Source organism: Nyctibius grandis, chromosome 10 (genome assembly GCF_013368605.1).
Source record: "Nyctibius grandis isolate bNycGra1 chromosome 10, bNycGra1.pri, whole genome shotgun sequence".
Taxonomy (NCBI): Eukaryota; Metazoa; Chordata; class Aves; order Nyctibiiformes; family Nyctibiidae; genus Nyctibius; species Nyctibius grandis.
Window position 1 is genome coordinate 2,042,215 of NC_090667.1, and position 16,856 is coordinate 2,059,070.

Here is a 16,856-nt window from a genome sequence, read left to right on the forward strand (position 1 = left end):
TGCTGTTGATCTGAATTAATGAGCATGTTTTTGTTTCATTAATTACACGGAGATCTGCAAACAAGAACGGAACTGTATATTCCCCTGCTAATTGGTATTCCTTGTTTTGCAGTTCATAGCAACCCTATGGATATGCCTGGGAGGGAGCAGAGCGAGGACAGAGACAGCGGTATAGCAAGATCTGGTAATGCCAGTTCCATGAGTTAACCCTGTAGACTCCAAAAATACTCACTGAGATGAATTCGTCACTGAGCTGTCTAGACAGCATCAGATAGTTTTTCCTGTGCTGAAATGTGATTGTTTTGTTATATATAAGCATTAATGCATACCTATATGCATACGTACAAGCGTTGTAGGCGTCAGGGGTGTTGCATGAGGAACCTCACAGAGGTGATCTGAACAGCAGTGCCCTTTATTAAAACATGCTGCAAATAAGCAAGCCAAATTAAATATTGAAATGAGTTTGCAGCCTTTCTAAACAACACTTGTTGTCATCTCCTTTCCAAATGGAGGATGGTAATGTTAAAACATGAATTTGCCTGCACAAAACCCCCCTCTTCCCTACAAATTCAGGATATTGGGCACTTAAGGTTAGGCTTGGAAAGGCTGTTAAAGGATGTGATTAAGGTTAGTCCTTTCCACAAAGAATCTATTTCCTGATGCTCAGGGTTGATGAGCAAGGTGCAGCCTGTGTGTTGCCTATCAAGTAAAGCTGCAAGACTGTCCCACCCTTGTAGTGCTTGTATATCTTAATGTTGTTATAAACTGGTTATTTTTAGATAAGAAGCATAGATAAGCAAAAGAGAAGACACTTGATCAGCAACACCAGTTTATTCTGAGGCGCTTCGTTTAGTTGCTGGTGTTATTTTCCAAATGCTCTTATTCTGGAGAGATTTTTTTATTTATTCCTCTTCTTATTGCAGCATCTCTTAGCAGCCTGCTCATCACTCCGTTTCCATCTCCGGGCTCTTCGTTTAACAAAAGCTGTGCTAGCAGTTACCAGCGGCGTTGGCGTCGCAGTCAGACTACCAGCTTGGAGAATGGGGTCTTCCCTCGATGGTGAGCTGGGAATGGAAATGCTGGTTGCTGCCCATAAATTTTCCACCCTTGTCAGCTTGATTCTGCTCTCGCATATGTCCATCTGCTCTTCCTGTTCCTTTCTGTGGGATGTTTATAGAGGTGTAAGTCAGGCTGCGCTTCAACGCCTGGTCTTTTTTAGTATCTGTATTCATGGCATTCATTGTTCTGCACTAACTAGAAAGCCTTCAGCCAAATGTAAACCTGTAGGCTGTACTTTTGAGGATAAGCCCTGAAATCCTACTCAAAACACAAATTCTTGGCAGAGCTGGGAGAGAACTAGAATACCACGCTCTGCTCCCACAAACACTTTGAATCTGGTTCCAGCTTTCGTGATTGCAGGATCAATTAATGGTTGTAAGAAATTGCAAAGTGGATGTTATCAAAGGTGATGATTTGACAACACGTGCAAACAAAAGGTGTTTATTGAAGTTAAATGTTCAAGTATTGAATTACACAGGAAACCAAGGTACAACTTTAAGCAGTGGATTACATTAACTTTCTATTTTTTTTCACGCTTCAAGGTCCATGGATGAAAGCTTTAACTTGTCAGATGACAGCTCTGGTCCTAGCCCAGGAATTGTTAGGAAGAAAAAGATAGCAATTGGAGTTATTTTTTCACTCTCGAGAGATGAAGATGAAAACAACAAATTTAATGAGTTCTTCTTCTCACACTTCCCTCTTTTTGAGAGTCACATGAACAAACTGAAGAGTGCGATAGAACAGGTAAACACAGTCTCCTTTGATTCTTGCACTTGTGTTGCTCTATGTTCCCCCCAGCCCTGTCAGATTTAATTCCTAATTCTTGTTACTAGTTTACAAAAGTGGGATCAACTTGCTGTTGGGTGTTGGAATTGCACCAGAGCTTTGCTCCACAGCATCTTTGATGTTTCTTACTGCTAGCAAAAGCACAACACAGGGTGAGGACAGAGCATGATGCATTACACTACAGGGATTGCTGAAAGCTAGAACAGTCCCTAGGCTGTGTGAGCTCCCAGCCAGCCCTGATCAGTCATAGAATCACAGACTGGTTTGGGTTGGAAGGGACCTTAAAGATCATCTAGTTCCAACCCCCTGCCACGGGCAGGGACACCTTCCACCAGACCAGGTTGCTCCAAGCCCCATCCAACCTGGCCTTGAACACTGCCAGGGAGGGGGCAGCCACAGCTTCTCTGGGCAACCTGGGCCAGGGTCTCACCACTCTCACAGTAAAGAATTTCTTCCTAATATCTAATCTAAATCTCCCCTCTTTCAGTTTGAAACCATTCCCCCTCGTCCTGTCAAGGAGGAAAGGTGCTTTTAAGGCCACCTCTGCCTCCCTGCTTCAGCTGTATCTGAGTCTAGTGGATCACAGAGTCAGAACCTATCTCTAAGTTCTTCCAGGCTGTAAATAAATATTGAGCTTTTTTCTTTCTCTTTTTTTTTTTTTTTTTTTTTAACCCCCCGATTCTGATATGTAGGAAATTTTCAAAGATCAAAGTTTCAAATGTGCGGTTAGATTTGCTTCAAATCTCTCTTCTAGGAAATACTTAGTGGTTACTTTGCCACTGCAGTGAAGACTTTGGCCCCTTTTATGCCTTGAATGATGAAAAGCACAGAAGAAGCAGAGGCTGCAAACGCATGTGCCTCACCTATCTTTCCTCAGAGATGGAAGTTGGCACTTGTACCATTGTGTTATCACTTAAAAAAAAAAATATTTGCATGACTCGTTGCATGAAAGATAAAGTCAAACACATGACTCTGTTTTCCATTTTCTGTGCTTCTGTGGCTGTGTGTTACTTACCTGTTTAATGATTGTTTTCAAGGCTATGAAAATGAGTCGTAGATCAGCTGATGCCAGCCAGCGGAGTTTGGCGTATAACAGAATTGTTGATGCCCTTAATGAATTCAGGTGAGCAGTTTGTCCTCCTGTCTTGTGTGTCTTCAAAAGCACTCAAGTCTGTTTTAGAAGGATCTCCTTGGTGCAGGATAAGTAACTTACAATGTCTGAAGTCTTCTGCAAAAGCACCATGAAGGGATTGGTGACAGCAAGCCGTTACAATCAGTGTGTTTAGCTTTTGCCAAGTGTGTGTATCCATCAGGGCTCGGTGTGAACAGGACTGAGATGATCAAGGTTTTCTGTGCTTTAGGTAGTCATGAAGCTCCCAGCAACCTCTTAAATTATCTTTCCTGGCCTGTTGAGATGGGGAAAAGAATTGCAAAGCCCTGCTAGGGAAATGCTCCTCTAGCGTGTATTTTCCTGATGTGTGAGCAAAGCAAGACCTTTACCCTGCACTAAATCCTGCTCTAAAGGGGTTTCAGATGACCAGCTACTAAGGAGGAGGGGACTGTCTTTTTCACAGTAAAACACAGTACTGTGATCTCTTGCTATCAGTACCTGCAGAGCGTCTCTACTCAACGGTTAATGTACAAAGTAACACAGATAAGCACATCCCTGGCACTTAACTGTATTTTCTTTCCACAGTTTAAGTCATGGAGAGGGAATTAAGATGAAATCCATCTGTTTCAAGTGATTCATCTCTCTCCGATGGGAGTGGCAGGGTGCTTCCTTTTACAACCAGCGCAGAGCTACTTTTTAACGACATTATAGAAGACAGTGCTCTGATGTTGTAAAAAGCAAGTCCTGGCATCAGGATGTATTTTACTGAACAGTGAAGGATCCTGAGGGTTCACTCATTTTTCTGCAATTCCACTTACTACCTGAATGCCATGGATTAGGTGGTGTAGGATGAAGGCATGGTATACTTTAATTTTTTTTTATTTTTTGGAGCCTTCCCTCCGGGCGGTTGTGAGGGAGGGCAGAGGATATGTTGGGTAGGGACAGGAGGCAGGGAAGAGCGAGCACGTGGGCCTTCGGTGAGAGGTGGATGGGATAAGCAGTGCCAAGAGAGGGAGCAGAGGGAGCTCGTGACTGCTGGGAGCCGAGACGAGTTCGGCAACTCTGAGCAGCCGCGGTGGTTCCTCCGCTCCCCCCAGCTCTGCTCTACTCTGCCTCTCCATCTCGTTCTCACCCAGAGCCATTTCTCTGCATTCCTGCCCCCTGATAACACCACCTCCCCAGCTGCTTTCCCAAAATTTTCCCCCAAAACATTCCCCCTCAAGATACATTCAGCGGACTTTGCTCGTTCTCCTTTGTCCTTCCGAGTTAAACAGTTGCAGAGTGGTGGGGAGGGGTGCGTACCCGAGTCACATGTAGGGAAAACAACCCTGAAAACACACGCCAAATCCCCCTTGCTAGCTGCTGCTTCCTCGGAGGGAAGCTGAGCTGGGATGGGACGAGGAAGGCTGCTCTTGTGGGGCTGAGGAGGAGGACGGTGTCCCCCTCTCCTGAGCCGTGTAAGACACGTGATGTGGCCCTTGCGTAACCAGCGCTGGGAGCCTGTGTCTAACGACCAGTTTTATGCAGAGGTTTCCATGGTGATACAAATATTACTCTTTAATAGTGTGACGAGGTAAATTAAATCCAGTTTAATTTCGTATAAATGAATTTCCTGGGGCAGCAGACTTTGGCAATCCTGGCTTGTTTTTCGAAGCGAGTGCGTTCAGAGGCGCTCGCCAGCCGGGCCAGTCCTCGTGCCTCCGGTATCTCGGGCTGGCAGCGTGTGCTGCCATCAAGAAAAGCATTTCTGTAACATCCAAGAGCCACTTGCTTTTCAAAGCAATGCAATACGTGTCTGGTAAGGAAAAAAAAAAAAAAAAAGAAAAAAGCATATTTAAATACTGAAGGCTGGATGCAAAGATGCTTTGGCACAGGTTCAGCAAACCCATTTAGGCCGCTGTTATCTCTTCAGGCGTCTGCTTTCCCACTGAAGTCACGGGGAAGTCAGGAGCCTGAGTCCTGTGGTGAACCTGAGACTTGTGTCGGTTCCTGCCCTCTTAGCAGATTGTGCTGGGGGGAAGAAGGGCGCTGACTTCAGCTGGTGGTGTTTCTAAAACATAATCCTGTGCTGGGTTAACTCGTTGCAGTCTCTTTTTTTTTTTGAAGGAGAATTTTTTTTTTTTAAACCCAGACTTGGAGAGGTTCTTGAGTGTAGCTGATGTTCACTCCCCTGGTGATGAGAATAACCTCAGATCACTGGGGTACGGGGGAGCAGCTCCACGCTGCCATGCTGACCAGAGGAGGGAGTGTGAGGGGTGTCACCATAGCCGCCTGCCACCCAAAGGTCCCCCTCTGCAGGGAAGGTGCTGGGGTTGTAGGTCCAGCCTGCAAGCAGGGTTATCGTGAGGAGCTGGCTGCAGGGTCAGCCAGGCATTTACCTGCTGGTACTGGGGGTTGAGGGGGAGAAAATAAAACAGCAAAACAGCCCCCTTCCTTTGCTCTTGTATCATCCTGGGAAGGAAAAAGCTGCCTTCTCTGAAAGGCCAAGGCTGCTTCAGCAAATTGATGCTGATGACTTTGCCATCAGTTTGGTGCCTAGCTCCAGGCCTACCTTTGCATCATTATTCACTTTACAGCAATTTTTAATTTTCTAAAGCACTGATGGATTTAGTTATTAACACTTGACTTAGAGGCTTAAAACCCTTTGGATGTCAGCTGTGCAGACACATGACTTATGAAATAAGCTACTGTACTTGCATAAACATTTCAACTCCCCCGGTCCCTGAGGCCAGTGCAGCACATTGATAATACAGATTAAGCATCTGACTAATACCTGTGTGGCAAATACACAGACTGGCAAGGAAACCCTGAGCGCAAGGCGTAGGGAAACACCTCTCTCTGCTTTCTGGCAGCCGAATTTGATCCTATTTTATGCCAGTAATTTTTAAGCAGCTTATGCTGCTGTGAACCGAGGGGAGCGTTTTTCTCAGTGGTGCAGGCTGGCCCCTGTGCACGGGCTCCCTGCACTCATTGCAGCAATTATTGCCTTGATTTTTCTTTTTAAGGAAAGGTCATCATTGCTCAGGTCTTCCTTTTCCTTTGGCTGGGCTGTGCTTTGGTTTCAAGCCTCTTTGAGGTGAAGGTGTTTGCTGAGGAGCTCCCCCAGCCCCTGCGCCTGCTGCACCCATCGCTGGTGCGAGGTGCCCGTAAGCTCCAGGCTGGAGTTCAGCCTCCCAGAGGCATTTCCGAATATAAACCATTTAAAATGTCCTGGAACCCTCACAAGAACAGTGTCTCTCATTAACTGGGCTCTCCCTCGCACGCCGCTGCTGGATGCTGGTGGGGGGAGGACGGTGAGCAGAGAGGAGGGGGCTGCTCGCTGCGGGTGGCCCAGAGGGGTCAGTTTGATTTTTAATGATTGTTATTTTTTAAATCCAGTTAACTTCCCTGTAGTGTTTTGGGGTTGTTTTTTTATTTTCATTTTTATTTTTGTTTTTGTTCTTTGATAAATGGAAGGAGAGTGTTTCCCTCCGTGTTTACAGAGCTGGAAAGCAGTTAATCCTTGCCCTTGCTCTCTGTGCCATGGCTGCCTGTGCTGGCATGGAGGGTTCCCTGCACTGCAGTCACATGCCTGCTGGCCGCTGGCCAGGGCAATCTGATCTCTCTCTGAGGAAACACTATCAGTTGCAGATGCAGCCAGGGTTACCAGAATAGTAAATAACGAATCACAAGACTTGGTCTATCTTTTCAAAGAAAACAAAATATTTTAATATGTTGGTTTTAATACAGAAGTATGGTGTGGTTTTTTTTTTTTCCAAAACAGCCGAGCTGCAGGAGGTTTGGCTTGGGTTAGTTTGCATATGAAGGAGAAATAAGCTGTATTTTACATTCAGTTGTTCGATTTATCTTCAGCTTCTAAGGTCAGCTGTGTCTGGGAGGTGTAAGTTTCAGTACTTGTTTTGAGCTTTGAAACTCACTGGGCTTTGAAGTCCCTGGACTTGGGGGTTCTGCCTTTCTTTGGGCCTCTTTAACATCCTCTCCAGTCAATGGGCTGTGAACAGAAGGCTTTCCCTTAATAATCCCACCTCCAGTCCCACCTTGCTGCTGCCCGGGTGTGAAATCCCGGTGCCCCGCGAGCGCTGGGCTGCCGGAGACCCTCTGGTGTCCCCCGGCTGCTGCCCCACTCGTGTCTAACCTGGCAGAACTGTCGTGCCCAGGCTGTGCTTTCACAGAATCAGTCAGGTTGGAAGAGCCCTCTGGGCTCATCGAGTCCAACCATTGCCCTGACACCACCATGGCAACTAGACCAGGGCACTAAGGGCCATGTCCAGGCTTCTCCTCCCAAGAGAGGAGCCAGCAGCAGAGGGTAACGCAGAGGTAACGCAAAGGGAACTTGACTTTCCCCCTCTCCAGCCCACTGACTGTTTTCTGGCTTTCCCATCGTGCCTGTGGCAGTGGAGTGTCTAAAAATCTAACCTGGGAGGAAGGTGGGGTTGATTTGGACTCTTGTGAACAGGATGGATTTTGTATTTAATGAAAACTGGTAGAAAAAATAAGGCAGAAAACGCCACAGCCCACCCCCCCCCCAGCCCCTTTCTTCTCGAGCATCCTGGGGACTTGGGCATGGTGCAGCGGTCACCTTTGGGGGGCTGCTCTGGGGGTCCTGTCACCGGAGAGCTGCTTTCTTTGCGGAATAACCAGGGGATAACTCCTTCCCCCTCGCCCCGGTGCCGGTGTGTGCCGCTCTGCTGCTGCCCTGCCGGGCTCTCACCTCCTGGGGAGTTTCACTTTAAACCACGGAAGATTTGGCAGCTGCTGCTCGAGTGTGTTCGCCTGCCTGACTGCACGGCCCTTGCTTTACTGCTCAAAGCGTCTATAAATTTTCAGCCCAACATATCCAGGGAAGATCTTTATAAATCAGGGGTGGTAGTAGGGATAAATGGGATAATGTAAATCTTTGTCTTGTAAAAAAACCAAAATCTCTTCTAGAAAAAATAGTGCATTAGGTGGGGAGAAACCTGAACTGATCAGTCATATCCTTTATTGTTGTGGTTTTTTTCAGGCTTACATTTCTACTGTGATGAAAATACAGTTTCCCATAGGGTCATAGCATAGGCATTGTACTTAAAACTATAACTCAGTTTAGATTTTAAGAGGAGTTTAATCTGAGGAGTTTTAATCTGGTGTTTTAGTGCAGAGCCAAAGTTTTCATCATACATTTGCTGTCCCCTGTAGAGTCAAAAAAGGATGCGGGTCGGTGTGTGATCTTTGAAACCATGGGGTAACTGTGACTCTCATATGCTGTATTTAAAGCTGGAGAAGTAATCTGGTCCCCTGCTCTACAGATCCACCCTTTAGGGCGTTTGGCCTGGAGATACACTGATTTTTTTAAAGCAAAGAGGAAGTAAAGGTATTTTTATAAGTTAGATACACATATACTTGCCCTAGTCAGAAACCAAGCAGAACGAGGAGGATTTACATGTTCTGCGTGAAATGGAGAGAAAGCAGGGAGATAATAGCAACAAAAAATGATTCATTTCTTCTCCATTTGGAACAGGGCAGCTCTTGACTTCTGACAGTGAATGTCCCAGTGTTTGGGATCAGTTTAGGTAGATGCATGAAGAACCTGCGAGGGTTAACTCTCCATGGTGGAAGGGTGAATTCATGCTATTTAATGAACAATGTGGTTTGGATAATGGTTGGTGAGAGAAATGTTGTTTCTGATAGAAATGACAGCTGGAATGAAATGTTGCAGTAAATTCTTTGTGTTGGGATCTCTGCTTTTTGGGTTTTTTTTGTTTAGTCTTCGGGATTTTTTGCTTTTGTTTTCTAGAACAACTATTTGCAATCTCTACACGATGCCGCGGATCGGGGAGCCCGTCTGGCTTACTATGATGTCAGGGACACCAGAAAAGAACCAGCTTTGCCATCGCTTCATGAAGGAGTTCACTTTCTTGATGGAAAATGCTTCTAAAAACCAGTACGGTGGATTTTAGTAGTTAAATTACCTACGTGTTTATGCCTTTATTTATTTATGCCTGTATTTCAAACCAATTTTTGAATCTGTTTATAAAATCTGGGTAATGAAAGGATCAAAAGACCATCCATAAGTATCTTCTTTGTAAAACAAAAGAGAAATGAGATTAAATGCCTGCCTCTAAGTCTTGGTGGAGGCTGAACATTTGAAACATGTCCATGGGAAGCACGTGATGGGTGTGTATGTGTGGAAGGGGGTGAACGTGCCTTGTGAAATGCATTAATCTACCTTTCAAAATCAGTTATGTGATGAGCAAGGTTAGACATTCAGTGAGAGCCGTGTCTGTAACGCTGTCTGACCACAAATTGCTCTTAAACCTGATTTCTGTAAAATGCCACTAAAGAAACCGTGTGCTTCGTTAGTGCTCACCTTTCTGCCCCCAGGACAAAGCCAGGAGCAGTTGTTAAAAATTGGGAAAGAGAATGTTCATGATAAACTCAGGAGAATCTGATAAATTTACTCTTTTGTCAACACTTCATCCTCTTCCCCCAGGGCACGAATAGGGGAAGTTTTTAAAGCATTTGGCTCCACCGAAGTCCTAAAACGAGCACAAACATGTGAAGCTGGGGTGGGAATGGCACGGAAAGACCAGCTGTTAGCTGTGGGGAAACTGCTCTGTGCAGGGTGGGGAAGGGGCTGCTGCTCTCCATCTTCCAGCTTTGCTGCCAGCTTTGTCATCTTCTCCCTCCCCCAGACACAGGGTGACAATTAGTGGGCAGCGTGGCCACCTCCTCCTGCCTCAGTGCAATGGGAGAAAGCATAGGGAGTTGTGAGTGTATTATCTTAAAATCAGTTCCTGCTGCAGTGGAAGCATTTTCCTGGGATTAACCCCTTTGGTGCCTGTTGTTCTGAGCCCTGTACCTCTTGGTAACATTTAAATGGTTGTTTGGGTTTGTTTGCTTGCTTTATTTTAAATATAGTAATATTTACGCTGGTGGAAGCAAGAGGAAAACCAAGCCCCACATCCTTCTTAATCCAGTTTTAAGTATCTTTTCCTCAGTTAGCTGTCTCCAGGGAGGAAACGGCTAAATTTAAGCTGTAGGGTCCCTGGTGCTTGTCAGCTATTCCAATGGCAGTGTTTTGAGGCTCGGTGGCGTTGGCCTGTTCTCCTCCCTGGGCGCCTGAGCCGCCAGCACCATCTGTCGACACGTGGGAGGCTCTGGGGCCGTGCTCCTGCCCGCTCCCCTGCCAGCACAGCGACTGGCAAGGAAAGGCTTCCCTCCACGGAGCAGAAACCACGCTCTATCGTTACAATAAACCAGAGAGTTCACATTTTTCAGAAGGGTTTTTTTGCCTTAACTTGCTTAGCTAGTGAAAACTGTAAGGACACAGCCCTTCTGGCTGAGCTGCAGAACAGCGGGGGGTTTATTTTTGAAAAGGAGCAGCTGGATGTGCTGAAATTGCATAACAGTTCGATGAAAGACTGCTACACCTAGCTATTGTACAGGTCTGATAGCAGTAGCGTTCCTTCTCATCAGTAGTCAGAGATCTTAAGGGTTGGGGATCTCCTCCTCGGAGTGCAGAGGCCACACAGTGCCACTGTTTTCTTACAGTGAATAAAGTAAGTTGGTTTTGAGATGTTTTACAACATAACGCTTGCAAAATAGGAAGCCTCGTAATTATTGCCAAACGGAGGAACTGAGATGCCACAGGTTTAAAATATTTTATTTTACTTTAAATGTGCGTTCTAAAAAAGAGCTTTGCAGGGGTGGGAGGGAAGGTGCAGCCCTCCCTTCTCTCCCCAAAGACCAGGACTGAAGGGGTGATCTCTGCTGACTTGGTTAGGTTGTTTCTGCAGTCCTTGATCCAGACTGTAGCACTGCTGTCAGTTTAACATCCCGAGTCTGTACCCGGCAGTAAATGATGTTGAACATTTTGCTTTCAGGTTTTTACCAGCTTTACTGACTGCAGTCCTGACCAACCACTTGGCCTGGGTCCCCACCGTCATGCCCAACGGCCAGCCGCCCATAAGGATCTTCCTGGAAAAGCATTCATCCCAGAGCGTGGACATGCTGGCCAAAACCCACCCCTACAACCCACTGTGGGCACAGCTCGGTATGTGGCAAACGTCTCTAACCCATCCAACAGCTTTACATCAATGGTTGTGTGTGCCGTGGCTTTTATAGATAAGAAATGAACATACTGTCAATACAACAGGCAAAGGAGCAACACCGTACAGGAATCATGACTAGGCAACCCCCTGGGTAAGGTCTCAAAGCCTAGTCAGTTGAGTAGCTACTCATACTGTCTTCTGATTGCTGAGTAGAGAAGAGGAGATAAGCTTCCTGCTCTCTGGTTAGATTGTCCTGCTTTGCACACAAACTCTCATGGAATTTATTTGGGGAAGGGAAAGGAAAGTTTTGCAAGGTTGCCCTATTCTGGTGGAGGCAGGAATGGCCAGGGAGTTGGCAAGAAGACTTGATTTCAGAGCTCATAGGGGTCCAGTGGGGTTAGGTTGGCCCTCGAGGCCTCTTGGATCCCTTGTCCCCCCATCCCTGCATTCATGCAGTGCCCTAATACCTCCAGAACAACACATGCACAGGTGCTTCCCCAGGTGAATCTGGAGTACAGTCAAAACAACCCATCCAACCCACAGCAGAGCTCAAGGGGAGGGAGGAGAAGAAGGTTGGCTTCAGCTATGCACCCACCACTGTCACTTTTTGCCCTCATTCTTGGCATAGGTTTGTTTCTCCTTACAGCTTTTTCTTGGGGGGGGGTAAAAGTTCAGCCCTGTGTCCAGACTGTCCAGGGTAGTTCAGATCAGGTGCCTCCTCTCTCCCATGGCTATATAAGGAACCCAGGAGATGAGCCTCCAAAGCTGGGCACTGAAGTTAGGTGGTGTGAATACTCCCAATATGGGGGATCAGTTGTCTCCCTGGCCAGCGTGTCACCTTACATACGATACCAACAGCATCTTTGGGATTCTCTGTGTTGAAACCAAAACACTAGTGTAGCTGTCATCACTCTTCTGCTTTAATATTTTTCTGTTGTAGACCTGGCCTTTGAAAACTGGCCACAACAATTGCCTGTTAGAAGAGTCATTTATTTTAAAGATGCAAAATAATTGTGTCTTTTATTTCCTACTCTAGGTGACCTGTATGGGGCTATTGGATCACCCGTGAGATTAGCGAAAACAGTTGTGGTTGGCAAAAGGCATGACCTGGTACAGAGATTGCTTTATTTCCTTACTTACTTCATCAGATGCTCTGAACTTCAAGAGACGCATCTTCTAGAAAATGGGGAAGATGAGGCCATCGTCATGCCTGGAACTGTCATAACTACCACGCTGGAGAAAGGAGAAGTAGAAGAATCTGAGTATGTGCTTGTCACGGTGCACAAGAACAGAGGCAACTTGCTGCCGACGGAGTCTGAAGAAATGAGAACTCCGAGCTGTAGCTGTAAACATTGCAAATGTCCCATCTCCCTTGCACAAAACATAGAAGGTGTCTCACAGCAAGAGAGGGAAGACGCTCAAAACACTCCTAAGGTAGAGCTGGAAAGTTCTTCAGATGAGAACAGAACTATTGTTCCTGACGATTGCCAGGAAGATGCTGTTGATGTTAAGCAACAGAGACCCTGCGTGGACGCAAAGCTGGAGACCATGGTGTGCACAGGGTCAGCTTCACCAGAAAAACGTGTGGTGATGGAATCGGGTTTGGAGGCAACAGCAGACGTGTGGAGGAACGAAGACTCGCTGGAATCGGGCACCCAGGCGGTCGGTGCGACAAGGTCACCTGGTATCGCTGTGGAGAAGAAGCCGCCGGATAAGCTCTTCTGCGACGCGTTCCCTTGCGGCGCTGCCGAAGCTCAGACAAAGGTGACTTTCCTCATCGGAGATTCCATGTCGCCCGATTCAGACATCGAGCTCAGGAGTCAGGCAGTAGTGGAACAAATTGCGAGGCATCACAGCCCGCCAGCGCCGGAGGAAGGAGCGTCTGCTGATCAGAACTGTGAAGCTAAACAAACTGTTGAGGACCAAAATAGAGACTGTGGGACAGCTGAACCCTTCCCTCAAGTTGCTAGTGAGCATCAGAGCTGGAATCCAAATCCCTACAATGCTGAGAGCATGAGTCTGTTTGATGAGTATTTTCCTGATGACAGTTCGATTGAAACCCGGACTATTGATGATATTCCAGGGCAAGCAGCTACAGACCTTCTTGCTCGTAACAGTAGTTTAGAGTTTTCTAAAAAGCTGTGTACAAAGACTAACAAACCACCTAGCGAATTTTGTAAATTCATGGACTCTGTTCGACAGGAGACCTACAAAAACTGCTTTAATGAGCAGGACCAAAGAGAGAAAATCTCTATTCACGTCCCCTGTGGGGACAGAGAAAATGTAGAGAAAAAAGTCGCCCCGGGAATTGATTGGGACATTCCAAGAAATGAGAGTTCAGATAGTGCCCTGGGTGACAGCGAAAGCGAGGATACAGGTCATGATCTAACTAGACCAAGCGGGAACTATTATGGAGGAGAGCAAGAAGATTGGGCAGAAGAATATGAGATTCCTTTCCCTGGGTAAGTACTATTGAGCGGTAACAGAGCCTAAAAAAGATACAGCCTCCTCTCATGTCACATGTTTGGAGGAATGTAGCTTAACTTGGCATCAGTGCTTGGAAAAGTGTCTCTTGAGCTTGCTGGTTGTAAAAGAATAGAGAGAGATCAGTGGTCTGGAAAAAAATATTAATTGTGCGTTGTGATCTCGGCGCACATCCTTCTCTTCCACAGTGGTGACTGCAAAAACTGACTTTAAACTCCTTCCTTTTCAAAAGTGCTTGAAGTTAGGAGAGATATGACAGATGTGAGAATGCAACCTCTCTGTACATCTCTGATATGTGTTTCTTGCAGGTCAAAATTGGTTGAAGTGAACTCTGTCCAGCCCAGTATTGCCAATTTTGGAAGATCCTTATTAGGTGGCTACTGCTCATCTTACGTCCCTGACTTTGTTCTGCAAGGAATAGGAAGTGATGAAAAGCTGAGGCACTGTTTGGTGTCAGATTTGTCTCACGCTGTGCAGGTAATTAAGCTATATTTGGTAAATATATTTGTCACAGTAGGGAAAGGCAAATGTTTTTGAATGTACAAACCTGCTGGAAGTGAAAATATTTACTGTTGCAGCTCTCTGCACGCTTCTCCAGTCCCAGGTCACCAATTTTTCCTCCTGTCTCAATTAAGGTATCTGAAAAATGTGGTTATTTCACTGCAAATCTGGAGCACAGTTACTTAGACTCCTGCTGGAGCCAGCTGAGAGGCTTGTGCCCTTGAGAGGATGGATATCTGTGCTAAACCCTAGAGAAACCAACACCTCCTGCAGCCATGGCAGCCTGCTGGTGGCTGCATGCCCACAGGATGGAGCGATGTTAATCAGGACCAAACACTGAGGTTGCTGTGTGTCTTTTCCCGGGCACAGAGTCTGGCTGCAGGGGTTGTGCAGAAGCTCCTGTCGCTCCCTCCTCTTCCCGTGCACGTCTAACCAACGTGTTCGATGCAGTGAAGCCATCAGGAATGCTCAGGATTTTGGGGACGTTACTCCCTTTTTAAGGATTGTAGTGGAAGTGTCTGATAGTGGAAAGGAAAAGGATGGAAAAGGAGAAACCAATATGGAGATAACTGTCCTAAGGGGACTCACACTTCTCATCTGTCCTGGAAGTCCCCTCTTCTCCACAGAAGCTTTTCCCTGGATGAACTGGGGCATGACTGGGAAGTGTGGGATTTCCTACCCCTTTCATAGTGACCGGGAGAGGAGTGGAAGGCAAGCTGTCACTGAAAGGCGTGACTCTGCTCCCTGCTAGTCCCAAGGGAACGGGGAAAGACCCGCGCCCAGGCTGGCGAGCAGGGACCCTCCTTCTCCGAGCTCCCCTGGGAGCCTCCCAAGTGTCCTCTTCTTCCACAAGTGTAAGCACAGAGGCAGCAGTGTGAGGCAGCTGCTGCTACAAAAGAGATGTGCATGTCCTCAGGAGACTTAAACCTCGTTGCAGAAGTCAAAGATTGAGAGGATACGAAAGGACCGAGCAAGACTTTATGTGCTTGTCTTCAAGGGAAATTATAACTGCGCCCTGGCCCTGTGCGGAGTCCCTGTGGGACTCGTTGGAAAGAGGGTGCTTCTGACCAGTCCAGCCCCCAAAAATGTCCTGAGGAAGGACAGGGGGGTTCCAAATGCTCCCTTAAAACCTCCATGGCTTCAAAGAAGGGAAATGCTGCTCGGCAGGCGCAGGCTGGGCTCGGGACTCCCTCTGCTGGCTCTCCCATAAAGGGAAACCAGTGACAACTGGGAGGGAAAGCGACCTCGTTAACCCAGCCACGTTGAACAGCAGGTTGGGGTTTTGGTGCTTTCAGTTTTAGGGGTTTAAAATATACTTCAGATCAAAACTCTTTATGTCAAATATCAAAAGATTTAATTGTCAGCCAGTGACACACTTCCGAGCGTGGAGGAAAATGTAAAATAGAGACTAATAGAGACTTCTAAGGCTGTGCCTTGCTTACAGCAAAGCTCTGGTTTTAGTGGATGCAATCCTCAGCCCACGCTGCTGTATTTTAGATGAAAGTGTCTGGGATGCTATCCCTGCTCTCCAGGACGGTGACATTTTGTGACAAGACCGTGGTCATTTGTCATTCTCAGGGCTCTACTGTTCCTTTTTCGTTTCTAGCATCCTGTTCTGGATGAGCCCATTGCAGAAGCTGTCTGCATTATTGCAGACACGGACAAATGGACGGTGCAAGTGGCCAGTAGCCAGAGACGAATGATTGATAATAAGCTGGGAAAAGAAGTGTTAGTCTCGAGTCTTGTCTCCAACCTGCTTCATTCCACTCTTCAGCTTTACAAGCATAATTTATCTCCAAACTTCGTAAGTATAAATGACAATGGAGAGGGTGATGTTTTTCAAAGCATCCTTTCACTTCATAGGTTAAAGAGGCTGGAAGGTTCTGCCTAGTTTATTTATCCATGGCCACAACTTCAGTAGCCAGCGCATCCCCTGATGTAGCTGTTCGAGCTGTCCATTTAAACACTGCTCTGTAATCAAGCCAGCTGCCTCATTAATTCTGATTTAACATGCAATCAAAGGCTTCTGCTCAAAAGGGAGAGTGTTGCCAGTGAATGTCTTACTAATTATTCACCTAGACACGGCCACGGAAAAGGCAGTAGCCGTATGGGGTCTGTGCTGGTGTGCTCTGAGGCTGGCTGTGGTTTGGGTAACAGCACTCTCTGCTCCCTGACACGACTCCCTTTGCTTTCTAGTGTGTTATGCACCTGGAGGACCGGCTGCAGGAGCTGTATTTCAAGAGCAAGATGCTGTCCGAGTATCTCAAGGGCCAGATGAGAGTTCACGTCAAGGAGCTGGGCGTGGTGCTGGGGTACGATCCCAAACTCCCTCCGAGCGGTGCTGCCCTGGGTGTCCCGGTGCCAAATCCTCTGCCTGGGCTCGTCCTAAGCACAGTGAAATGGATTCCTAAATGGGACTGGAGCCGTAGCGTGGCACAAATGACCCGTGGCCGCAGGCCTCTCCTTAGCCATTGCTTGATCCCGAGGATCCCCCAGCCTTTCTCTGTTCCCTCCAGGCAGGAAGATGGGCTCAGCACTCCAGAGCTTGTCAGACTCCTGCCTTAGTTGGTCAGTCATCACTGACCAACGTGGGGCACCTCATTCCTCCAGGCTGACTTTCCCTACATGGCAGAAAACGCTCTCTGTGTCGTGTCAGGCACATAATACCTCTCTGCGGGCGTGGGGCACAGGCAGAGCAGCTATTTCAGGGGTGTTTATAGGAGGGCTCTGAATATCGTGTTCTGCAGAGGAGTGAGCAGGAAGGCACAGGGAGCTGGAGCTGGGGGAGCAGCTGCAGCGGGGTGAGTGGCAGCGCGGTGCCAGGGCTGCCTTGGTGGCCCAGCCTAGTCCTCTACTCCTGTGCTGTCCCCCAGCCACTGCTCCCT

At 47.2% G+C, this 16,856-nt stretch overlaps 1 protein-coding gene across 3 annotated transcripts in view; it reads left to right on the forward strand.

Moving 5' to 3' along the window:
* Positions 1–16,856, forward strand: part of FNIP1 (folliculin interacting protein 1) — a 68,320-nt gene that overhangs the window by 48,370 nt on the left and 3,094 nt on the right. For all 3 annotated transcript variants that reach the window (XM_068408509.1, XM_068408511.1, XM_068408510.1), the window contains 10 exons: positions 113–184; positions 924–1,059; positions 1,602–1,803; positions 2,883–2,968; positions 8,730–8,876; positions 10,819–10,988; positions 12,023–13,448; positions 13,779–13,947; positions 15,578–15,775; positions 16,168–16,283. In XM_068408509.1, coding sequence (XP_068264610.1) covers positions 113–184; positions 924–1,059; positions 1,602–1,803; positions 2,883–2,968; positions 8,730–8,876; positions 10,819–10,988; positions 12,023–13,448; positions 13,779–13,947; positions 15,578–15,775; positions 16,168–16,283 — 2,722 coding nt within the window. The remainder of the gene's footprint in view (positions 1–112; positions 185–923; positions 1,060–1,601; positions 1,804–2,882; positions 2,969–8,729; positions 8,877–10,818; positions 10,989–12,022; positions 13,449–13,778; positions 13,948–15,577; positions 15,776–16,167; positions 16,284–16,856) is intronic.